The following is a 26407-nucleotide window of genomic DNA, read 5'->3' on the forward strand; positions in this document are numbered from 1 at the left end:
CTCAGCAAGAGGGTTGAATACATCACTGTTTTCCAACTGTGACATCTTAAAAGTTTTCATGCTATAAGTAACTTCAAAGTCATAAAAAGGCCTAAAAATACCCATTTTAAGATTGATATGCCTATCAGTCTGTCATCCTTGAAAATAGTAAATTTTCAAATGAAATGGTTTTCTAGAATGTACTATATAGCCTAGTGTGTGGTACATGGCAAGTTGAGAAATACATGTGTATATGTGTTTGTGTTATGTATGACCTACATAAAGAAAGCTATACCAGTTATTCTAGACAGACTGAAGACCTAGGTCCCAGTCCCAGCTCAAGTACCTGGCCTCTCCCAGTCAAGGTTCTTCAAGAGCTGTCAGGTATCAGGGCACCTGGGTGGAAGTGTCCAACTTCGGCTCAGGTCACTGCCTCATGGTTCATGAGTCCAAGCCCTGAGTCAGTCTCTCCACTGATAGTGCAGAGCCTGGTTGGGATTCTCTCTCTTCCTCTGCACCTTACCCACTTGTGCTTTCGCTCTCAATCTTTAAAAATGTCCTGTATCTTGGAGGATGATGTAAAATGCAAGGTTGGTAAGTCACCTGTCTCTACAACAAACTGGCTGTCACCTTCCTAGCTCCCTAAATAGTCCATATCTAAACCCTTTACCTCACCAGCAATGAACTTTTCAGTATTAAAAATAACAAATATCTCTCTGGTATTTGCTTTTAACAGTGAGCAACTTGCAGTGTATACACCTCCTTGAGAATAGTGGAAGATCAAAGAATTTTTCTTATAACCTGCAATCAGCTACTCAATCAAAAACCAAAACAAAGCTTCGACCACCTGTGGAGGAAGACCGTGTCCGGGGGAGCTGGAATAGCTAGTGCAGAGTTCTGATTCTCTGCTGATTAACTTTTCCACCTTGAGAAAACTTTAATATTCATGCCTCAAGCCTTATTAGCCTGAAAACATGGTAACAACTGAATGACAATGTCAGGATGTTTTCTTTCTGCTCTTATACAGCACTGTTAGCTTGTGCTACAACCACCACAGTAGACTATACCCGTGCAAAACTTACTGTCTGCCCTTGCTTCAGTCAGTACAGCTATAAAGTAGAACACATAATTAACAGTAACGTCTAAGCCAAACTAAGAACATGAGCACTAACATGAGATTTCTGCCAGCCAGCTGATGCAAGCCTGGTTTTTTGGCTCCAGGGAAGAACCTACATGAGAGGGGGAAGAGCCTGTCCTATAGCAGCCATTTTTATCAGTTGGACCAGACCATTCATGCATAACCTACCAATTCACTTGTATTTTCTGCCTGACCTATAGGTGAGCAAGCTTGTCAAAATGCCATTCCTATTGGCAGGGAAAACTGCTAAACCTACATACATTCGAGCTATAAGAACACCTAGCATAAATAAATTTCAGTGGTTACAGGCTTTTTCACATTTTGTTAAAAGTTTTATTTATATTTGGGGTGCCTGGGTGGCTCAACCTCAGCTCAGGTCATGAACTCATGGTTCATGGGTTCAAGCCCCCTGTTCTGACAGCTCAGAGCCTGGAGCCTGCTTTGGATTCTGTGTCTCCCTCTCTCTGTTCCTCCCCTTTGGATTCTCTCTCTTCTCAAAAATAAAATTATTTTTGAGAGAGAGCGTAAGCAGGGAAAGGGGTAGGAGTGGAGTGGGAGGAAGGGACAGAGGATTGGAAGCAGGCTCTGCGCAGACAGCAAGCTTGATTCGGGGCTCAACCTCACAAGCTCCAAGATCATGACCTTAGCCGAAGTCGGATACTCAACCAACTGAGCCAGCCAAGTGCCCCAGTTTTTTCACATTTTTAAGAGCAAAGCTACCATAGGAATGTAGACAGAAGGCATAAACAGTGGCATGTTAGGCCCAAATATTTGTAGTAGGAGCATTTCCATTTTCTTAAGATTATTGCCACCCCTGTCCTGACAGGTAGAGATAAGCAGCAATAAAGTGTTACCTTGATTTTTGTTACAATTTGCTAATTATTTCATAATTATGAAAATAGTTAATCCTTGAACAACCAGGTTTGTGTGGGTCCTCTTAACATGGATTTTTTTTCCAATAAATGTATATAGTATCAATAAATATAGCCATGGTACTGCAAATGTGTTCTTCTCTCTAGCTTGCTTTATTATAAGAATTAGGTATATAATACGTATACAAAATAGGTGTAGAGGCACCTGGGTGGCTCAGTTGGTTAAGCGTCTGAGTCTTGACTTCAGCTCAGGTCATGATCTCCCAGTCATGAGACTGAGCCTCGTGTTGGGCTCCACGCTGAGTGTGGAGCATGCTTAGAAGATTCTCTCCCTCTTCCCTTTCCCCGCTCTCACTCAGAAAAAAATATGTGTAAATTGATTATCAGTAAGGCCTCTGGTCAACAGTAGGCTATTAGTAAAATTTTGGGGTAGTCAAATGTTATACATGGATTTTTTGACTGGGGGTGTGGGTGTCAGCATAAATCGCTATATATGGCTTATAATTTTAAAAGAATTATGGTCATTAGTAGAAAGTAATTTTGAAAGAAGAATTATCTAAATCAAACCAAGTACCATTTGAGGAAAACCTCAAACAACCGTAGTACTATCTTGAAATCTTGCTCCTGCAGAAGGAGCTAGAAAACCTCTGTAAATAACAGAACTCCATAGTGAGGAGCTGAATGTCATGATGGATAAAGGCAACCATTCCCAAATAAAAAATTGGTTTCTGTTGCTGTCTGAATGAACTAGAACTGAGACCACAAAGATTCTTTCTTGGTAAATAACAGAAGGTATTGTATCATTCCATATTTTGTAAATATTTAGTTTCTATGAAATGCAAAATACTCTACCCACCTGTGACCAAGTATAATGTCCTGGTCCAAGAAGCCAGCCTGTGTTATTTTCCTACCTTAGTGCAAAGGAAGGTTCATAAACAACTTCTTTAAAAGTTCAGCTTTAATGACAAACATTACATCAGTTTCTCTTCAAAATTATATAGACGTGAATAAACAATTTCAAACAGGAGGTACCATGGTGCCTCTTACTGTACTCAATACACTGTACTCAACGCAGTGGGCCCCTGGGGATGCCCAGTGATATACACATTGAAGCAATAATGTAAGTCTGTGAGCCACTGTTCTTGAATACCTCCAGTCTTCAATGTCTGCAGAGAAAAACAAAAGTAATTTGAGAATTATATCAAAGTTGTTACGCTACCTGACAGTATTTTTCACACCAAAACGAGATCTCCGAACCACCACAATCCTATCTCCTCCATTTATCAATCACCACAGGATATTTGTTAATTGGGCATTGCCACAAGTAGTGAAAATTCCTCGGTACAACCTCAAGTACAAGTGCTACCAGTTTCTCGTTTCATCTGTTCCTTCTCAAATATTGCCAGGAACTAATGACATTTCACCATCAACCATCTCCACACTCTGGACTTCCCTTGGTATGCTCGAGTCTCACAATCTTTGCATTAACATCAACTGAGAAGAATTCTGCAAGGCCGACTGACAATCTGTCATTCTCTTCCTTATAGAGGTGAGCTGATTCTCCAACCTCTCAACAATCCAAATTCTTGCCTTTTCTTCCCTTCTATTTCTGAATTATTCTGCTGCTGCTTTCATTATTTCTACAAAGCTACTGAGAATATTCAGAACGTGAACTTGTGTTATATACATGTATAAGCTCTATTACTCTGAAGTACTACTACAGGTATCAACTAATAAACCCCCAAATACCTATAGAAAAAACCTCTAACTCTTCCAAACCAAAAACACCAAAGGAATCCTAGATAGAGCTGCCCCTGCAAAACAGATACAGATAAATGCAGAACCAGCCATTACACAAAGCAGAAGCCTGCAACTTCTTAACTTCCTCTTATTCTCCAGCGAACTGACTAGGAACTGGCCGTAAGCCTATTCCTGCTAAATAATGTTTTCAGTGACAACTAACATTTGTTGAGCACTTAATGTCAGTTTCACTAAAAACTTTACCTGAATGATCTCACTTTATGGTTACCAAAACTCAATGAAGTTGCTATTCCTACAGCTAAGTAAAACAACTTAGCTTAGGGGCCCCTGGGTGGCTCAGTCGGTTGCACGTCGGGCTTTGGCTCTGGTCACGATCTCACAGTTCGTGAGTTCAAGCCCCACATCGGGCTCTGTGCTGACACCTCTGAGCCTGGAGCCTGCTTCAGATTCTGTGTCCCCCTCTCTCTGCCCCACCCCTGCTTGTGCTCTGTTTCTGTCTTTCAAAAATGAATAAACATCAAAAAAAATTTTTTTTAAACAACTCAGGTTTAAAAACATGCTGAATAAGCACAGTTAATCAAGAGTCTGTACCAGAATCCTGGTAGGAGTGATTCTGATGCTCTGTACCTTTTCTAAGCTGCCTGCGACCAATTCAATTTGAGTATTTTAAGCCTTTTATTACTGACTCTGGATCAAAGACCTCCCTCTGGCTAAGTGACAGGTGCTAGTCAGCAGGGGAAAACCTGGGAAATCACCACAGTGGGCTTCATTCCAGGAATCAGTCAATGCACTGGAGGCCTAGCCTCCCCAGAGAACCCCACCCATGCCCTCCTCATGAATCCCTTTTCTAGTAATAATACAAAGCCCTGTTCCATGCTTACCGTGATATTCTTGATGATCTGCTGCACCAAGATGGCATTGGTTAACATATGAGTCCTGAGGGGTGCATGCTGAAGCAGCAGGCGAAGCAGCTGGCCCACAACAGGCAGCTCCTCAGGTCCAGCTCTGTTCACCCGCAGGCTCTGCAGCATCAACCTGAGGACTCGAGGCAGGAGAGCCAGGATGGAGACACAGACCCCCCACAGCTTGTCCCTACAGTAACAGACAAAAATGAATCAGTGAGCCAACACACACAGAAGTACCCTTTCTGTATTTTCCAAAACTGAAAATGTCCTTTTAAGAAATGTGGTGTTTTCTCATAAAACCCCACAAATCAAAACTAACAACTGGGTTTCATCATAGCTGAATAAGCAAATCCAATGAAGAATCAGCTGTTCTCCCCTACTCGGTAAGTTCCAGGAAGCCTAGCAATCAACACTTTCCTGGGCTTACCAGGACATTCTTAAAGCTCTGGTGATCATATATAACACAGAATTAGCCAAAGAACACAATAATCTACATATGCATACTGTTTTCTACCACTGAACAATATTCAACTATCATACCATCAAAAATCCCACTGGTACAATCAGAATATCCCACTGGTAGAAAGAAAAAAAACTTGGGATGACTGGCTCAGTCAGTAGGGCATGCGACTCTTGATCTTGGGGTCATGAATTCAAGCCCCACTTTGAAGGTAGTTTATTTAAAAACAAAAACAAACTTCATGAAATTTTAATGCTGTGCCCTGGATTCTGAGCCTCTTCAATGTTTTAAACAGGGCAGATATGCAGAGAAAGATGTATTCACAAGGAACCAAAATGGATTTCAGAAAAGAAGCCAGTCAGTGGACTGCTACCATGTTACTAGATCATGAAAGGCCAGAAACAGTAAATCCTAATTTTAGTAAGCACCATTCCCTTGGTTTCACTATAGGGCAGAACAAAAACGTTTTATGATGAAGGTAAATGGACTTGTAGCTAGCCAACCACATTAAATGGAGCAATACCCTTTGGACAAAGAATCCACTGACTGCTAACGGCTCTGACCTTAGTCTGTTATAGTTTTCGTATTAGGAGTGGTCCCCAGATCCTTCAAAGAGAATCTGACTACCTCTAGATGTGGAAGCAGCAACCCTTTCACAATCTGATCAACCTCCCCAACTCCATCTCCATGATGCAGCATCTCCATCAAAGGTGGATACTGACTCCATTCTAAGCCAACCAGATCCTCTTTTTGGAGACTTTATTTGGAGTATTGACTCATGCACAGCCAGGCTAGGATAGCCACGTGCAAGGAGAAAAAAGCCAGTCTGCAGACATAGCTAATAATGAGGCAAAGGCACAGAGATAAAGACTACACAATCCAGAAGAAAAAGTAGAGAAAACCACTTTGGTTCCTGATGGGTTTCAATTCCTGCCTCCAAAATTCCTAGCCCTTGGGTTTTATGAGTTACTCCTGTAATGACCCAATATATTCATTGTCTACTTTAACTTGAGTGGATTTCAAATAACTGCTGATCAAAACTGTGCTAAAAAGGCTCATGGATTCTACATAATACTAAATATAAGTACAGTGAATGGATCAATAAAGTTTAGTACTCCACCTTCACACAACACAATTAAAACCGTCAAGCCAAAGAGAAATACAAGAGACCTGGGTACCACAAGCAACAGAAGAAATACCGTACGAACAGCCATTCCTAGGTTTTCCTAAGAGTGTATATATATGTGTGTATGTGTGTATATATTTATATATATAATTATATATCAATATTAATATTGATTATAATTAATATAATTACATAATTGTTAATTATCAATTATATTTATATTACATATAAATATATATATTTGTGTGTGTGTGTGTGTGTGTGTGTGTGTGTATATAAAAGATCTTTGACAGCAAAATTGATAAGCTGGGGTACATTCACATAACAAAATACTGTAAAGCACCTGTACTGGAGCCAGTTGTGCTCAGAGCCCATATTTGTAAATAGTTTTATTGAAACATAGTCACATGCATTCATTTACATGTAATCTGTTGCTGCTTTTGTGTTACCAGGGCAGTGTTGAACAGTTCTGACAAGAGACTTACTGGCACGAAAAACCTAAAATATTTTATTATCTGACTCTTTACAGAAAAGTTTGCTTAGCCCTGGTATGGAGAAACAAAAATGAAATCAGTTTTTCAATCAACATGAATGACTCACAACAATGGTTACAATCAAATCACAAAAACATACAGTATGATATTCTTAAAATACGCCAAACAAAAATTATATTGTTTACAGATACACACAAAATTTTTAATTAGAAGGCAACTTAACAAGAAAACTACAGGGGCACCTGGGTGGCTTAGTCAGTTAAGCATCTGACTTCAGCTCAGGTCATGGTATCACAATTGGTTACATTCCACCCACATCGGACTCTGGGTTGACAGTTCAGAACCTGGAGCCTACTTCAGATTGTCTCCCTCTCTCTGCCTTTCCCCCACTCACGTTCGCTCGCTCTCTCTCTCCCCTCTCTCTCTCTCTCAAAAATAAACAAACATTAAGAAAAAAAACAAAAACAAAAAACCTACAGACTCAAAACGGCATCACTCAGGTGAAGGCCCTAAGTCAGTAAACCAAGACTTAATACCTAACCTAACTGCAGTTTCAACCCCCCAAGAAACTTTAACCAGTCAACATGGGAACTTCTTGATCAGCACTAGGAAAAACGTACTGACGGATCCTTACGATTCTGGAGAGCCTCCCTGCCTCAACAATGGATTCTTTACTAATAATTTCCTTCTTTCAACTCCCTGTCTACCTTTAAAAAACTTTCCTAGGAGCGCCTGGGTGGCTCAGTCGGTTAAGCGTCTGACTTCGGCTCAGGTCACGATCTCGCGGTTCGTGGGTTCAAGCCCCGCATCGGGCTCTGTGCTGACAGCTCAGAGCCTGGAGCCCGTTTCGGATTCTGTGTTTCCTTCTCTCTCTCTGACCCTCCCCCATTCATGCTCTGTCTCTCTCTGTCTCAAAAATAAATAAACGTTAAAAAAAAATTTTTAAAAAAAGAAAACAAAAAAACTTTCCTATTCTGTAGTCCTTTAGAGCTCCCCTCTACTTGCTAGATGGGACGCTGCCCAATTAATGAATCAATTAATAAACCCTATTAGATGTTTAAAATGTACCAGGCTGAATTTTTGTTATTTAACACGCAAAAGTGATCTCTGGGGGGTATAGAAGAGAAATCTAACTAGAGGTTACACAGAGAGTGTGTTGATGATGTTCTATTTCTGAACGTGTAAGTTGGCTAAATGGATATTCAGTTTAAACTTACTCTTTATATACGTGTTTATTCTTATGATATATAAAAGTCAAAAAAACTAGAAAGACAAATATTAAAATGTTAACAGGCAACAGAATAATTTTTATTTTCTGATCTTTGTTCATCTGTTAGATTTTTTTTAAAAACCTTCTACAAAAAATTTTAACGTTTATTTATTTTTTGAGACACAGAGAGAGCATGAGCAGGGGAGGGGACACAGAGAGAGAGGGAGTCACAGAATCCGAAGCAGGCTCCAGGCTCCGAGCTGTCAGCACAGAGCATGAGGTGGGGCTTGAACTCACAAATCACGAGATCATGACCTGAGCCCAAGTCAGACACTTAACTGGCTGAGCCATCCAGGTCGCCCCAAAATTTTAACAGGCATTATGAATAAGAATATAAGCATGAGAATACTTTTTTAAACTAAAGTGAAATGTTCCAAACTATACTAGAAACTTTAGTGTGAATAGTATGTAAGAGCTAAAGTACTAATATAAACACCAGTATCTTAGAAATTTCCTTAAATCCAAGAATTTAAAGATTTTTACTCTGGCTAGTTTTAATAAAGGCTTGTATTTATCAGTGATTGCATTCTTGTAAAGGTAGATTTTTTTTTCCTTGCTAGACCTACAGCAACATTAATAATGAAAGCTCCCAAGAAATTTTAAAATGCCATCTAACTTTTCAAATTTGTAGTTTAAAAGAAAAACAAAAACTAAAAATCCTCTTACAAGACAAAGGGAATTTATGAAACAATAAAGAGAAATCCAGTTAAGGTTTATACAAATTCTGAAAGACAATTCAGGGTATTTATTAAATCTAATTTTCTTTCACTCTTTCCTCTTTAAAAAATTTTTTGATTTTATTTATTCTTATTTACTTATTTGGTGGGGAAAACTGGAATAGGTAGAAAAAAATTAAAGTCGAAGAATACAAAAACTATTACCTTTTTCTTAGATGTTCTGCTTCTCCTTTCTCTAAAGTGAGCAGAAAATAAAGAAGACTGTAGCAACAAGAAGCCAGAAACGGTAGGAGAGTCTCACTAAGTACACACGTATGATCCAGGAGCTTACAGATAACACCCAAAACACAGCCAGCTGTACTGTCAGGAATTACAGTCAGCCCAACCTAGGAAGAGAAAAATTAGATTAATGACCTCTTCACAACCGTCCTTCTCTCCATGAAAAAAACAAATCCCATTAACTGGAGAGTTAACCTAACATCACTTCTACTGAAAAACAGCGCATACGTTAAACACACAACCTGCCACAACTTAAGGTCCTGTTTTCCCTTAAGAATTTAATTACTAGGGGTGCCTGGGTGGCTCAGTCAAGTAGGCATCCAACTCTTGATTTCGGCTCAAGTCATGATCTCACAAACCGTAAGACTGAGCTCTGTGTCACTTATAGCATGGAGCCTGCTTGCATTTCTCTCCTTCACTCTCTGCCCCTCTCCTGCATGCGTACACGCACTCTCTTTCTCAAAATAAACTTAAAAAAAAAAAAAAGAATTACTACGTTAAATAACTTTGAAAACATGCCAACTCAAGAGATACTATTAACCTAATCTACTGCCTTCCCTCCATGAGTCTACTAAAATTTAAGACATTACAATTTCTGATGGTCAGAAATATCATTTGAAAGGATTACTTTATGCACCCTCCCCCCACCCCAAATCTTGATACAACCAACCACATTTCCATGATTTTTAGATTCTTCAGACTAGAAAACTCTCATTTCTGGCACCACCTCCGTCCCAGGTAATTAAATGTACAAACCGAAGTTCATTTTACAATTAGCCTACCCCTGCCCTTTAATTTAGCTAGTCATTCAGACATGACTAAGTAAAACACCCTGGAGTAAGACATTACTATACTTAACACTTGACTGCTTCACTGCCTCAAAACCCCGATAAGGGACATCATGGTTTGTGTATTCATCTGGACTCTACTATCTGTCATTAAGGTGGATTCTAACTTAGAACTGTTATGTATGCATGGTTTAAATCTCCTGGAAACTACTGTTAAGTCATCATGAAAAAGTCTGCAGGCTCTGATCAGGCTGTTTGAAAATAGTGCCCAAGACTAGCATGTTAATCTTTTACTAGAATAATGAATGTAGTCAAAGGAGGGCATAAATATCTGGAGTGAAGGTGAAAAGAAAAGTGGTAGAGATCTTTAGAGACACACGGGATAAAGATTAGAAGTTTGACAACAGAGAGAAAAGAGCACTGGAAATTCAACTCAAGGGAAGTAACATTTTAAAGGAGAAAAGGGGGTTGGAATGTACCTATAAAATTACCCAAAAAAGTGACAGTGCCTGAAAGATAAAACTGTGGGAGTTTCCTCTGCACTAAGGATAATTATAATAAGCCAAAAATCTAAACATAAACATTGGAGGAAGCTAAAAAGCAAAATCCCAGGTTTTTGGGAACAAGAGACACCGACTAGCCAGAAGACCAAACAGTCGCAAGGCTTAGCTTGCTGCTTCTAGTGGCCAGGCCTTCAACCTGTTAGGCTATATCCCTTGTTTAGAACCCAAATATTCAAGGTGGAAATCAGACCCCAGTCTGGATGCTGGATTCCCAATACACAAACACCAGGTTTGTGTTCATTAAAGCACTATATGTCAGAAGAACCTGAGGTATAATTTTATTTTTTTTTTAATTTTTTTTTTTTAACGTTTTATTTATTTTTGAGACAGAGACAGAGCATGAATGGGGGAGGGGCAGAGAGAGAGGGAGACACAGAATCGGAAGCAGGCTCCAGGCTCTGAGCCATCAGCCCAGAGCCCGACGCGGGGCTCGAACTCACGGACCGCGAGATCGTGACCTGAGCCGAAGTCGGACACCCAACCGACTGAGCCACCCAGGCGCCCCCCTGAGGTATAATTTTAAAGCCCTTCATTGCAGGGGTGCCTGGGTGGCTCAGTTGGTTAAACATCTGACTCAATTTTGGCTCAGGTCATGATCCTGTGGTTTGTAAGATCAAGCCCCTTGTCAGGCTCTGAGCTGACAGCACGGGGCTTGCTTGGGATTCTCTCTCTGCCCCTCCCTTGTGCATGCTCTCTCCCAAATAAACTCTTTTTTTTTTTTTTTTTTTTTTTTTTTTTTAAGGCCCTTCATTGCAGATGTAGAAAGTAGGGTCCTGGAAAAGGGGGATTTTCCCAAGGTCAGAAGTAATTAGTAACAGCCAAGAAAAACATCAAGACTTCTCAGTCTAGACACTCTCTCCTTGCCTATGGCAAACCCACTCTTAACCAAGGATTCTCTACGCTTTTTTAAGTAGCAACAAAAAAAATTTTTTAAGTATATTTACCAAATGCTTACTGATGGCACTCTGCAGGATGTCAAAACTCTGGCTTCGGGCAGGGATAACCAATAAACTGTGACAAACTGTCTGTCAGAAAAGGAAAAAACCAGTAACCAAATCAGGATCAAATCAGTTCTATAGACTTTTTTTTAACCTACTCACCCTATATACAACAGGACACTTAAAAAAAAATGACTTTTTTTCCTAATTTAAATTTTAGTTTACAAGAGCAACACTGGTTTCGGGAATAGAATTCAGTGATTCATCACCTACATACAACATCTAACGCTCCGCTCCCTCTGACAACCCATAGTTTGTTCTCTATCATTAAAGAATCTCCTGCAGTTTGTTTTCTTCTCTCTTTCTTCCCCCTTCCCATATGTTCATCTGTTTTGTTTCTTAAATTCCACACGAGTGAAATCATATGGTATTGGTCTTTCTCTGATTATTTCGCTTAGCATAATACATTCCAGCTCCATCCACATCGTTGCAAATGGAAAGATTCCATTCTTTTTAATGGCTGAGTAATATTCCATTGTTTACCTATACCACATCTTCCCTATCTTCTTTATCTGTTCACCAGTCAATGGACATTTTTGGGCTCTCTCCATAGTTTGGCTATTGATAATGCTGCTATAAACATTGGGGTGCATGTACCCCTTCAAATTTGTATTTCTGTATCCTTTAGATAAATACCTAATAGTGCAATTGCTGGATCATAACATAGTTCTAATTTTAGTTTCTTGAAAATAATGACTTTGAAGATGCAAGTATCAAAGGTCAATCAATCACATCTCATATATGGGCTAATTTTCCAAACAACTCATTATTTAAACATTTACGCACTGAACTAGTCCTATTAGGTACCAGGTACAGGAATGAAAGACTGAGAAACTCTTCTCACAGCCCTAAAAGAGTAGCTTCAATCTACCAAAGTAAAGACTATTTCTGTTAATAAGTGCTACAACAGAAAAATCTGAATGATGTGAACAAAGGACTGAAAAGCCTTTTTCCCATTTGGTGAGAAAACATACAATAGAAAAACACTTATGATCCAGAAAATACTAATACCCTGTTCAAATTAATAGAACACTGCCTCCTATTCCCCAAAAGTAAGAGAACAGTCCACAGGAAAAGAAGAAAAATATAAGGGAAGTGAGAGTCAAATCCTTAGTATTTTTAATTTTCTAAGTTCTCAAAGAAACACGAGGAGGGAAGCCAACATCAAGTCCTTCAGAGACTTCATTACACCATCCCAGAAGCTGAGGGGAGTGCCAAAAGTGAAATATGTGAAAAGAATCACATTAGAAAGACAAAGAAAAGACTGGTGGAAAAGAAGAATATCAATCTAGAAAGAGGACAGTCCAGCTAAATTTAAGGGAATGGTCAGTCAACTCTGAAAAAAATCAATAGCTCTATGCATTATTTCCCTGGAAAACCTCTTGTAAATTAATACCACCCAGAGTTTACACATGGCAATTTTTCTTCTCTTTTATGCTTATAAGTAACAATGTAAACAACGTATTTCTAATACCATCTTCCTACTCAAAAACAAGCAGTGAATATTTTCATTAATAAAAGGTAAATTGCAATTGAAAAGGCCCATTCAGGGTGCCTGGGTGGCTCGAGCATCTGACTCTTGGTTTCAGCTCAAGTCATGAGCTCATGGTTCCTGAGTTCAAGCCCCACGTCAGGCCCCACACTGACAGAGCAAATCCTGCTTTCGATTCTCTCTCCCCTGCTGACTGTCCTCTGCTTGCTTACAAGCAAGCTCTCTCTCTGGCCTGCCCACCCTGCTCATGGATGCATGAATGAGCACTAACTAAAAAAAAAAACAAAACAACAAAATAAGGGCTCATTCCCAATAAATAACCATTTAATCCCTTCCCTTCCACCACCCCTTCCCTTCCTGAACAATCCAGTTCTAAAAGCCACTGGGTGGGGCTGAGTTAGGTAAACAGCACTGGAATGGGTAGGAGAGCTGCAGTGGCCCAGAGAAAGCCATTCATGAATAAATAGAAGTAGACTGTCCCCACAGAGTTGGGAGTTCAAATGGAGTGAAGATGCCAGCATGGGGGAAAAAAAACAAAAACAAAAAAAAAGAAGATGCCTGCATGGGAGAGGGATAGCACCAAAAGATCAATTATGGACAAAGAAATTGATCAAGTAAATTAAGTATAACGGAAACCAGGGTTCTTAACCTTCAGAAAAGGCAGGTACAAGAGGAAAAGAAGACAACTAGAATGAACCCTACAGTGTTAAATTCCTGATTTCTGTCCACCGACAGTCTGGGAACACCAGGGTCCAAAAGCAATGACCACACCCAGAGTCCTGAAGTTGGTTTCAAGATACCATTCTCCACTTAAAGGAAAATTGGGCCTCTTCGAAAAATACCTGATTGCAGGGCTGGGACAGTGAAAATCACGTATGAATCTAGAACAATCTGTGGTACAAGGAAGTAAAGAAGTACTCAGAAAAAAATAAGTACATGTCAGAAGAACAAAGAAACCACTATATTCTATAGTGACCCACTGAATAAAATAGGAAACCATATTAACACAAATTAATAAATAGACTAATAAAAATGACTGGGACATTAACACTGTTTCAAAGTATCTCCTCATAAATCATTACTAATTACAAAGGGGAAAAAGTAAACAGTGGAAAAGTAGACAGACAGCACTTAATCAAGTAATCAAAGTGAGTATCTAATGGGACAAATCAAAACCATGCACCACCCGGCAGGATGCAGCCAGAAAACCACAGCATCACTTGTGTCATATTCCTACCAAATTCATATAGCCTGAATCTAACCATGAGGGAACATAAATCCAAATGGGAGGAAAATTTTACACAATAACTGTCCCAATGTACTTCAACTGTCCCAATGAAAGACAAAGACTGAGGAACTTTACCAAATTGAAGGAAACAAAACAGATATTACAAGTAAATACAATGAACAATTTGGGGTGCATAAGAACATTACTGAGAGGTACTGGGTGGCTTAGTCAGTTGAAGGTCTGACTCTTGATTTCAGCTCAGGTCATGATTCCAGCGTCGTGGAATCAAGCCCTGCGTCAGCTGCTTAGGATTCTCTCTCTGCCCCTCTCCCCTGCTCTAAAATTAAAAATCAATTAATTTAAAAAAGAACACTGTTGAGGGGGCACCTGGCTGGTTGTTGGTAGTGCATGCTATTTTTTTTTTAATTTATTTTTGAGAGAGAGAGAGAGAGAGAGAGAGAGAACAAACAAGCAGGGGAGGGACAGAGAGAGGGAGACACAAAATCCCAAGCAGGCTCCAGGCTCTGAACTGTCACAGCACACAGCCCGATGCAGGGCTCAAACCCATGAACTGTGAGATCATGACCTGAGCCACATGAGTCAGACACTCAACTGACTGAACCACGCAGGCGCCCCAGTGCATACTACTCTTGCTATCAGTGTCATGAGTAAGTTAGGGGGGCCTGAGTGGCTCAGTCACTTAAGCATCCGACTCTTGATTTTGGCTCAGGTCATGATCTCACGGTTCATGGATTTGAGCCCTGCATTAGGCTCTGTGCTGACAGTGTGAAGCCTGTTTGGGATTCTCTGTCTCCCTCTTCTCTGTCCCTCCCCTGCTTGCTCTCACTCTCTCAAAAATAAACAAACATTAAAAATAAAAAACAAAAAAAACAGTAAGTCATTTTGTGGATATCAACAAATTGATCTTGAAGTTTATTTAAACAGGAAAAAGACCCAAAATAGCCAACACAATATTAAAGGAAAAGAATAAAGTTAAAGGACTGATATTACACAGCTTCATAAATTACAGTAAAGCTATGCTAATCAAGACACTGCAATATTGGTTAAAGACTAGACAAATAGATGAGTGGAACAAAACAGAGAGCCCAGCAAGACAGACCCACATAGTCAAGTGATCTTTGACAATGGAGTCTTTTCAACAAATGGTGCTTTAACAATCCATCTACAAATAAATGAATCTAGGCTCTTCACAAAAATTAACTCAGAGTGAATCATAACAGACCTAAATGTAAAATACAAAATGCAAAACTGTAATGACTTAGAAGAAAAACCTAAACGACCTACATATGGTGATGACATTATAGATACAATACTGAAGGCACAATTCAGGAAAGAAACAAAGAAGCTGGACTTCATTAAAATTAAAAAATTTTTCTCTGCAAAAGATAATGTCAAGAGTACGAAAAGACAAGCCATAGACTGGGAGAAAATCTTTGCAAAAATATATCTGATAAAGGATTGTTAACCAAAATATTCAAAGAGCACTTAAAACTCGAAAAGAAAACAACCCAATTAACAAATGGGCCAAAGACCATAATAGATACCTCACCAAAGAAGACATGGCAAATAAACATATGAAAAGATGCTCCACATCACAGGTTATCAAGGAAATCAAAATTAAATAATGAGATGCTACATACTTATTACAACAGCCTGAATTCAAAACACTGACACCAAATGCTGGCAAGGATCTGGAGCAACAGAAACTCATCCACTGCTGATAAGATTGCAAAATGGTACAACCACTTTGGAAGACAATTTCTTACAAATTAAACACACTCTGACCATATAATCCAGCAATGGCTCTCCCTGGTATTCACCCAAAGCAGTTAAACACATGTCCACACAAAAACTACACACGGATGTGTATAAACCTATATACACAGTTTTATGCATAATTACCAAAATTTGGAAGCAACAAAGATGTCCTTCAGCAGGTAAACAGATAAACTGGTACATCCAATGTAATATTATTCAGCAATAAAAAGAAATGAGCTATGAAGCCATGAAAAAACAAGGAGGAATCTTAAATGAGTATTATGAAGTGAAAGAAGCCAATCTAAAAAAGGCAATATACTGCATACTCCCAAATGTATGACATTTTGGAAAAGGTAAAACTACAGACAGTGAAGGGGCGCCTGGGTGGCGCAGTCGGTTAAGCGTCCGACTTCAGCCAGGTCACGATCTCGCGGTCCGTGAGTTCGAGCCCCGCGTCAGGCTCTGGGCTGATGGCTCGGAGCCTGGAGCCTGTTTCCGATTCTGTGTCTCCCTCTCTCTCTGCCCCTCCCTCGTTCATGCTCTGTCTCTCTCTGTCCCAAAAATAAATAAAAAAACGTTGAAAAAAAAAAAAAATTTAAAAAAAAACTACAGACAGTGAAAACAAACAAACACCTGTGGTTGTCAGGGGTTGGGGGACATGGAGAATGAACAGTCAGAGCACAGAGGATATCAGGGTAGTAAAGACACTCGTATGAGATCATACTGATGGATATGTGGCATTATACATTTGTCCAGATCCATAAAATGTGTTAACACCAAGAGTAAACCATAATGTATATTGTGGACTTTGGGTAGTTATATCAACATAGAATCATTAATTATAACAAATATACCACTCTGGTGGGGGATGTTGATAAGGGAGAAGGTTATGCAAATGTGGGGGAAGGGATTATACGGGGAAACACCTTTTCCTTCCCTTCAATTTTTCTGTGAAATTAGAACTGCTCTAAAAGAAATCTTAATTTTAAAAAAATCTTTTAAGATTTAAATAGCACATTAGATAATGCAGGAAAGATCAGTGAACTTGAAGATACAGCATACTTTCTCAAGAGATGGCAAAAAAAGGTTAAAGAGTCTCAAAGGTCTACAGGACAATGTCAAGTGGTCTAACATACAAGTAAATTAAGTCCCAAAGAAGGGAACCAAAACATCTTTTGAAGGAATGAGTGACATTTTTTTCCCCAAAACAATAAACTATAAACCTAGTAAAACATTCAGCAAATACCAAGCTTAAAAAAAAAAAAATTAAGAAAGTAACACCAAGGCATTAATTAATACAATCAAACTGCTGAAGAAAGTGGTAAAAAGATTATCTTGACAACATGTAGGAAGAAAAAAGCATATAGAGGAAAAAAAAAAACATTACATACAGAAAAACATAAGAATGACCTCACATATCATTACACATTATATTATGGTATAAAGTAGTATAGTTTGAAGGTAGGCTGTATTTTTTTTTTTTTTTTTTTTTTTTTTTTTTTTTTTTTTTTTTTTTTTTTTTTTGGGACAGAGAGAGACCGAGCATGAACAGGGGAGGGGCAGAGAGAGAGGGAGACACAGAATCGGAAACAGGCTCCAGGCTCCGAGCCATCAGCCCAGAGCCTGACGCGGGGCTCGAACTCACGGACCGCGAGATCGTGACCTGGCTGAAGTCGGACGCTCAACCGACTGCGCCACCCAGGCGCCCCGAAGGTAGGCTGTATTAAGTTAAAGAGCAAACACCCAAAAACAAAACAAAGAGGCATAGCTAATATGCCAAAGCAGAGGTAAAATGGAATGCTAAAAATACTCAAACTACAAAAGCAATGAATCATGGTATCTTACTGCAATGCAATACTATACAGCAACGAAAACAATGAATTACTGCTTACACATTAACATAGATACCTTTAAGAATACACTGAATAAAAAGAAAATTACTAAAAAATGTTTCACTTGTAAACACGTAAAACTCAACAATATAGTCTGGAGTTACATGCTAATTACAATAAAACTGTAAACAAACAAAAATATGATAAAATTAAAGACAGTGTTACTCTGAAGGGAAAGGGACACAGGGGTTTCAAAAATAAAAATGTTCTTATTTCTTAAGCTGAATTTATATAATTATTATTATTCTGAGCTTATCCATGTTAAAAAACATTCTTTTACAACTAATCAGTATTTTGTAAATGACAATTAACATTAACCTTAAAACCTTTCATTGGCTCTGGAGTAGAAATCTCCATTTCTAAAAGGTATCTCTGCACAGAGATTCCTGTTCTCTTTTTGATCGTTCCCTGTTAACTATAGTTTCCATCATTAACAGGAAGGTCATACAACTCTTCCTTTAGTGCTCAGAAAGAATAATAACAAAGATACAAGTGAAAATGACAAGGTCTAGGTTAGCATATAAAGGATATTACTTCTTTAAAAAAAAAAAAAAATGACAATATATTTAGTCATTTGTGAAGACAGAAGATATCTGAAAGAACACGTTTACTTAGAAACCGGGGAGGAAAAATGGGTAGTTGAGAGGGAGTGGAAGAAGACTTTTTTACTATTATCCTCTGTTCTGAATTGTATTCTGTGAATACCTATTCAAAAAAAAAAAAAAAAAAAAAAGTCTGATTTGAAAAAGAATCACTTTGGCTTAAACAGATGAAACTACAAAACAACTGAGCGATCCCAGTCCTAATAACTTGTTCAAATGAAATAATTAGAAAAATAAATGTTTACATTAAGGATGTCAAAACTATGTGTATGTCAAATATTTTCACATGAAAAGGCCAACTTAAATAATAAAACTTATCCAAAAGAAAACTGGAATCTTCACTTAAGTTCACAAACTAAAAATGAGACTTTCAGATTTTTCCTAATTATGTCTTAACATTTCAAAGACAGCAACCTTGAAGTTTAATGCACGTCCTTGAGAAATGTTCACTTCAGAAATACAGCTGATAACATTTTCATGACAATTTTATTTTGGCTTTACACAGATGATGTGCTTATGAAAAATTTAAATAATCAGATAAAGGCTATATGACTTGTCCAAGTTACCAAACTAGACACTGGTAAATCTATGCCTGGAATCTGGAGCCCAATAATCCCATACAGTGTTTTCTCCAATACATCATGATGGTTTACATACATTAATTACAGTCTGTCCTTTAAAACTACTCTTACTACTGTTGGCAAGCCCAATCCCTCCAATCTAATATTCAAGGCCTTAACCTCAGGAGATCTATCTTAGCTCTCTTCACTTACTATGAAGTAAGATAAAATTTCAGATGTTAAACCAATTCATTATTTCTTTTCACTTTTTTAAAATCCAGTATTGTTGGAGAACATACATATAAACATAGTACCAGGCATTAGGGCAATAAAGTGAAGATAAATTCACTGGCATACCTAAGAACTGTAATCAGAGTCAAACAATGCAAAGTGAAAAGTGTATATAAATCTATAAAAGGTACTGTCTTAACAGATGGGAAAATATTAAGCATATTGAGAATAGAATAAAAGAAGTAAATAATAGATCAGCTGAGTAAAATCAATTGTTATAGCAACAAAATAGAAAAGTAGGATGTAACTTGAATCTAGAGACTACCCTGTTGAGAATAATGACAAAGAGGTTTAAAAAAAAAAAAAAAGCTTTTGGACTAGCTATTATAAGCTTTAAGGAAAGACTGTATTAGTCAGTGTTCTCACCAAGGGCCTTCCAAATCATTAAAAGAAACTAGCCAGCAGAGAACATAACCTGAGAATTTGCAAAAAAGGTTCAAACCAAAATTACTTGGGATGATATTAGTACATTCTTACTGCATAAGCATTTTTCATGTAGGAAATAAAAAAATGAAAAAATAAATAATAGAAATTATTATAGAAATGTTTTAGAGAATCAAAACCTTATATCAATGTTTATGTTTTTGCATATTTAGCTTACATATCTGTAACATGTAAGACAATTTATTCTGTTACAGTAAAAGATCAGCCTAATAATTCCAATTTAAAACTTATGATTTTAATTTGATTTTTACTATAAGCAGTACCAAAGCCTAAGTTATTAAGATTTATTATATTTATAGGGGCGCCTGGGTGGCTCAGTCAGTTGAGCATCCAACTCTTGACTTTGGCACAGGTCTCGATCTCATGGTTCAGGAGTCCAAGCCCCCTGGCAGGCTCTGTGCCATCAGTGCACAGCCTGCTTGGAATTCTCTGTCTCCTTCCCTCTCTGCCCTGCCCCTACTCATTCTTTCTCAAAATAAATAAATAAAGTATTAAAATAACTTTTTTAAGGTTTATCGTATTTTATAAAGCTTAATTTAGTCTATATTTAATATTTTAACATTTGTGAAGGTTTATCAGAAAACTGAATTACTTGATGGGGCACCGGAGTGGCTCAGTTGGTTAAGCATCTAACTCTTGATTTCGCTCAGGTAATGATCTCACAGTGCACGAGTTCGAGCCCCATACTGGGCTCTGCGCCGATGATGCGGAACCTCTTGGGATTCTCTCCTTCCCTCTCTCTCTGCCCCTCACCCGCTCATGCTCATGCTCTCTCTCTCTCAAAATAAACTTTAAACAAAGGTTAAATGGTTTAAAATTTTAACTAAGTTTATAAAAGGATAATCAAAGTCCCATTTTAAAAGACTGCTTAAAGTTATTGTATTTATCTTAAAAATAAGATTTGTAGGTTGAACTTTAAAACTTAATGAAAAACAAGGCTTTAAATTATCTTTAACATACTATGTACTAATTCTCAAAACCAAAAGAATTGAATAATCTTGTTTTTTAAAAAACGTCACCTTCAAAGATACCAAATCCAAGTCGTTCTACGCATCCTTCAAGACTTAAGTCAAATTCTCCCTTTTCATAGAAGCATCTATCCTATCCATTCTATACTAGATAAAAGAAAATAAATTTATCTCCACCATTCAGACTGCTAATTTATTCTGTTCTAGTAGTGCAACCAGTAATGAAAAACACTCCTCTTTTAGAAACATATATCTCCTACCCAAGATAAGTGCTCTCAAAATGTGGATCATTTCTTATACTACTCTTTATCTCTGAAAGGATCTCCTACAAGGCAATCCTAATATATAGTAACTATTGGTAGTTGATGAACAGAATTTTAATAATCATAAGTTTCTTTTTAAATGCACTATTACCTCTGTAACATCCCAATGATGTAAAAACTGATCCAAGTCAGTAAGGTAAAGAAGCACAGGGGAAAGCTGTGTCTGGATGACGTGAGGAACTCCTCGAAGACTCTGAAGCCAAGTCAACTCCTCTTTTGAAAACCCTAATTTAGGTACAAAGAAAGTTAATTTAAAAAAATAAATCACAAAGCAAATGACATTCTTATTTTTAAAAAATAGACATGTACCTTCAAGTTTAAATTCTTTGGCTACTCTGCTTTCTCTGAATTTCTGCTTTTCACATATTTTAAAAAACGAATTGCTAGCAATGGAGGCAGTAAAATTCCTATTAATTATGTACACAAAGGATGTGATCTGACCCAATATATGATGCAGCAACAAGTTAAGTTTTACCCCTTATACTGGGAACCATACCACTTTTACTTTAAAAAATGTGAAAGGCATAAGCTTTTCCATTAATGGCAGGTTTAAAAAAGCAAATCAACAAGTAAAATGATATACTGCTTCATATGTATACTATCTATATATTTTTTTGTATAATAGCCCTTCAAATGTTTTAACCAACTGAGCCACCCAGGAGCTCTAATAGCCCTTCAAATGTTTTAAAACTCTCCCTCCTAAACCCTTCCGGATTTTTTTTTTTTTTTTTTTTTTGATAATACATGTGTAGTTCTTCCAACTACACTTTATACAGCAAAATTTCTGATCCTCTCACCACCCCTATTACATACACTTGGTCTGACCTACATAGACAACTTGACAGTATCTCCTGACAGTGCTCAGAAGGATCAGAATACCAGCGTTGTGGCCTGCTTTGATGTTCAAATCACTGTATTTCCATGACATTAAGCTTAAAGAGTCACCATCTAGTTTGATGGCCACATCACAGTACTGACTCCTAATGAGCTTTCTAAAACCACTAACCCTTAACCCTAACCCTTTACCACTATTAAAACATAAAATCCCTGCCTTCTATCTCAAATGGGTACATCCAAAACTATCAAATAAACACTCATTTATCCGTGTATGTAATATTTATCTTGGATTCAGCTCATTATCAGCACTTGTCAAGTTTTTTCTGGAGTATCTTAACCTATTCATTAGATCTCCTAAATTTTAAGCCTTCAGAAAATGTCAAAGAATGTCATCTTTATCCTCCAAATATACAACAGAAATGTTGAAACAGTACAATCATTTAAAACAAAAGTAATAATACTTACACATCTAACTTATTTGTAGATTCATTTTACTAATTTTGCTTTTGAGCAATGGAATGTAGAAAATGGCTAACTGAAATCTGATGTACTTACTATCAAGTTGAACATTTTAAACATTTTTAAAATGGATATTCTGCTCATCAACTTTTTAAAGTATGCAATGAGGTTTGCACCTGACTATCTGAAAGAGTCAAGTATGTCCAACTCACTGTAAAGCAAGATAATCAAGTTGAGAAATTAGACTTAAGAAATAAATGAAAATATAATCATATGACATTCAAATCATCTCCAGAGTATTTGTACTCTGAGAGATTTAAACATGAATCATGTATATCCCTGCCTCAAAAGCCTGACACTGGAGAATACAAATATTCCTTCAAAGATCCCCACTTATTAGCCATAAAAATCATTTCAAGGTAAATAGATTATTTACCATCTTCAAAACTTAGAACCAAACAGATAAGACAGTAAATCTTAGGACAACTTTTATACCAGATTTTTCCTTTCCTTAATTTGTCAGGTGAATGTCTTTACCTGTAAGTGTTGAAAATAAGAAGCTGAAATAGTCCACATCACTCATCAACCAGTCTTTAGCTGAATACTTCCATCCAGAAAATGATGATCTATAACAAACAATAGGAGAATTATTACCAGAGGTGACCAACTTGGAAGACTTTGAAAAACAGCACAATACATAACTATTTTTCTTTATTGAAAACAAATCTGCACTAATAACTTAAAAACCCATAGTATATATTCACTTTAAATATAAGGGCTCAAGTACCAGAATATAGGAAGTTCAACTTCTAACATACTTATGCAAAATATCCATGAAAAAGCATAACTGATCCATATATATGGTATAAATTAGAAAATTTCCATGCCATTTGAAAATCAGATTCCAAGGAGCCAAGATGAAGCTTTGCTTTTCAGTAGCAGGTTTGGCTGCTACTTGATTTTCATAAAGTCTTACCTTGCTTACTTAAATGAGCTAAGTTTAAACAAGCTCATTTCCTAACTAAGCAAAAAGTATCTTAGTTAGGCAAAGAATATTCCATGTAAAGTCATTCTAGGATAATCATATGTTCCTATACTGTGCAAAGCTATAACTGGGTCTACGTCATAATAGCACAGCTAAGTATTCATGGTATACTTAGGCGAATAGCTAAATGTAAAGCAGCTTCTCATTAAATGAGGATTATGTGGTTCCTGGTAGGGGATCAGTTTCCAGTGATTCCTTTAAAAACTCTCTTCAAGTTAAGGCTAAGGGAAAAGACAACAAATGTTAGTCTCAGATATGGCCCAAAAAAGGGGGGGGGGGGGGGGGGTGTGCTGAGAATGATCAGATCCAACAAGCTGAGGCTACAAATTTTTTCAGTTATCTGAATAAATGTCAGACAAAATTGGGCATTTCTAATTCAACTAGAAGCACTTAATTTACTGTTACAATAGCTAATATTTATTACCATTCTTTAAATCTGGGCAGTTAAAATAATGGAAACACCCTTTTTTGTTATTCCCACAATAAGCAAAAGACTTATGGGAGGAGTAACAAAAACTGAGAGGTTATTTTAAAAAGCCAGAAATGCACAATGGGAAAGAGTACAAAATGGTAATTAGAAAACAAACTAATATGCTTTTGAACCCAGTGAAAACAGAAAGCAACTGTGCCATCCAGTGGCTAAAAAAGGTAGCAAAATCCATTTAAGAGACTGCTTTCAACAAATGACAAGCAATATATCATACTGCCCTTAAAATTATGATGACCATATATACTGTCAAAGCCAGAACACTTCTGAGGTAAGCTGGGACAAAAGAACTAAACTGAAACTGTTCCTGACAGAGGAGGTCATGTATTTTACCCTACTTAAAAATCAGGCCAAATTTCTTAGTCCCAAATTTCTCCCTTGTCAGATTTTTCTCTAACAGTGTGGATTCTCTCCACATTTAGGTCTTATGTTTCCCAATCCAGCTGTAAATAAACTAGGGGCAGAAAGGATAAGGAATGAGCAAAGGTAAGGGGGAAAACGCAAGGAGAATGGTATGGGGGGGGAGGGGGAGTCAAACTCTAAAAGACTTTAAGTGGGTGATAAAAATTAGATAGGGGCAACAACTCTAATTGCACTTTTAAAAAGATGAATACCAACAGTTTTTAGCTGATGGGTTTTTCACATATGGAACAAACTATTCTTTGGGGTTAACTCTCTTGGATAAAGACAAACAGGACATCAGAACTACAAAACCTAAAAGAACCTGATCTCATAATACACTTAGTGTAACAGACAAAAATCAGAATTAAAGCAATATTTAAGGAAAATTAATCTGGCAAAAGTGCAAAAGTTAGATGGAATATTATAACAGTGCAGGTGGAAGATTATGAAAAGCAACTGGCTTGTGTATAGTCATAGTTGAGGACAGAAGGGGGTATTTTGAAAAGAAAACCAGATATGAAATAACCCAGTGTATGTCTGAGGGAAACAAACATTATTGTTAAATTCTGAATCTAGGAAGTGATATAATGATGTCACTGGCCTAAGAAAGTTCAGAAGTCCTAATTTTGTATTATTTTTTTAAAAAGAGATTCATCTGAAAAAAAAAAAAAAAGAGAGATTCATCTGAATGGGAACAATACATCTACAGAGAGAGAAGTCTACTAACAGACTCTGCTAAAAAACACAATTTAACTTGGTGGATTTTTAACTATATTGACAATATGCTTTTAATTTGGTGATTATGAATCCCGACTATTTGTAAATATATTTTCTCAATAGTTACCACAAATCTCCACAAAAAGAAAAAAAAAATTGAAAACATCCTTGGCAAAAGTTATCAAGTCAATCATAACAGATATTGATAAAGATATAAACATAGCTTCCAAAGAGAACTAGCTTCAAGAAGTGTTCAAAAACTGATTTTAAGTCAACGTGAAAACAGATCCTTCACCAGTTGTATCAAAGGAACAGAGTGCCCTCTACTGGAAGTTAATAGACAAAACCACTTCAGTAACAAAAAGAAATCACATTTAATTTTTTTAAAGGCCTGCTAAATAACTGCTTACTAGACAAGGATTTTTTTCCCTTAGAAAGAAAAACACTGAAACTAATATATGCTTAAAGCACTTAAAGATAAGACCAAGTCCCTCTAATGCACATGCACACAGAAGAAATAAAAGAGTGAATTTCACATATAAACAAACACATTGCCGAGAGCGCTCTTCTGCTAGCTAAAAAGAAAGGTAAATCACACTTTAGGTGACTGATTCCAAGATATGTCTTATAATGGTAAGAGGTGACTGTCAAACAAGCTAAAGCAAGTCTACCAATAAAGTGAGCTACTCCTATTTAACCAGGATAGAGGATCTGTATTGTACAAGTCACAAGGAAGTTATTAGTCTTTAAACTTTTCAGGTACCACCTAGATTTCAATTTCTCCCTAAAACCATATTAGACCCTGCCTATGAGACACAATCAATAATAAATCTTACTGAACACTAAAAATATTATGCCTAATGATACAAACACAAGGTGTTTAAGGATACTTTGAATACCTACAATATGAAACACTATTATAAAACATTTAAGAGTAAAATGATGCAGCCACTGTGGAACATGTTACAGCAGTTCCTCGAAGAATTAAACAGAGAATTACCATGTGACCCAACAATTCCACTTCTGGGTATATAGCCAAAAGAATTTAAAGCAAGGACTCAAACAGATATCTGTACACCAATGATCACAGCAGCATTATTCACAAAAGCTAGAAGATGGAAACAACCAAGTTTCCATCAAGGGAAAAATAAACAAAATGTAGTATATACATATACTGGAACATTAAGTCAACCTTAAAAAGGAAATTCTGATACATGATACGATGTGGATGTACCTTGAAGAGTTATGCTGAGTGAAATAAGCAAGACACAAAAGGTCATATATAGTAGGATTCCATTTATATGAGGTACTTAGAATACTCAAAATCATGAAGGGGCGTCTGGGTGGCTCAGTCGGTTAAGAGTCTGACTTTGGCTCAGATCATGATCTCACAGTTCAGTTTGTGAGTTCAAGCCCCACGCTGGACTCTGTGCTGACAGACTGAAGCCTGGAGCCTGCTTTGGATTCTGTATCTCCCTCTCTCTGCCCCTCCCCATCGCGTGATCTCTCTCTCTCTCTCTCTCAAAAATAAACATTAATTTATTTTTTTTATCATGAAGATAGAACAGTGG

General features: G+C 37.3%; 2 protein-coding genes and 2 long non-coding RNA genes across 6 annotated transcripts in view; 2 read left to right on the plus strand and 2 right to left on the minus strand.

Annotated features, from left to right (window-relative positions):
- Nucleotides 1-1623, plus strand: part of INVS (inversin) — a 156161-nt gene extending 154538 nt beyond the window's left edge. For all 3 annotated transcript variants that reach the window (XM_078436647.2, XM_078436650.2, XM_078436649.2), the window contains one exon: nt 716-1623. In XM_078436647.2, the coding sequence (XP_078292773.1) occupies nt 716-867 (152 nt within the window). In that variant the 3' untranslated portion in view covers nt 868-1623. The remainder of the gene's footprint in view (nt 1-715) is intronic.
- LOC132663150 (uncharacterized) overlaps nt 1-2119 on the plus strand; it is a 218377-nt gene extending 216258 nt beyond the window's left edge. Inside the window, exon 2 of the long non-coding RNA XR_009602932.3 lies at nt 1494-2119. This is a non-coding gene — a long non-coding RNA (uncharacterized LOC132663150). The remainder of the gene's footprint in view (nt 1-1493) is intronic.
- An 810-nt stretch (nt 2120-2929) lies between these two features.
- TEX10 (testis expressed 10) overlaps nt 2930-26407 on the minus strand; it is a 61302-nt gene continuing 37824 nt past the window's right edge. The window contains exons 10-15 of the mRNA XM_060609190.3: nt 22723-22811; nt 20981-21114; nt 11257-11337; nt 8887-9068; nt 4632-4842; nt 2930-3155 (exon numbers count right to left, since the gene is read on the minus strand). Of these exons, the coding sequence (XP_060465173.1) occupies nt 3042-3155; nt 4632-4842; nt 8887-9068; nt 11257-11337; nt 20981-21114; nt 22723-22811 (811 nt within the window). The 3' untranslated portion in view covers nt 2930-3041. The remainder of the gene's footprint in view (nt 3156-4631; nt 4843-8886; nt 9069-11256; nt 11338-20980; nt 21115-22722; nt 22812-26407) is intronic.
- LOC145713030 (uncharacterized) lies at nt 14478-17268 on the minus strand. The gene is made up of 2 exons (XR_014135967.1): nt 16437-17268; nt 14478-16189 (listed from the first exon to the last, which is right to left on the minus strand). It is a non-coding gene; the product is annotated as an uncharacterized LOC145713030 (long non-coding RNA).

This window comes from Panthera onca, chromosome D4, assembly GCF_046562875.1.
Source record: "Panthera onca isolate mPanOnc1 chromosome D4, mPanOnc1 haplotype 2, whole genome shotgun sequence".
Lineage (NCBI taxonomy): Eukaryota > Metazoa > Chordata > Mammalia > Carnivora > Felidae > Panthera > Panthera onca.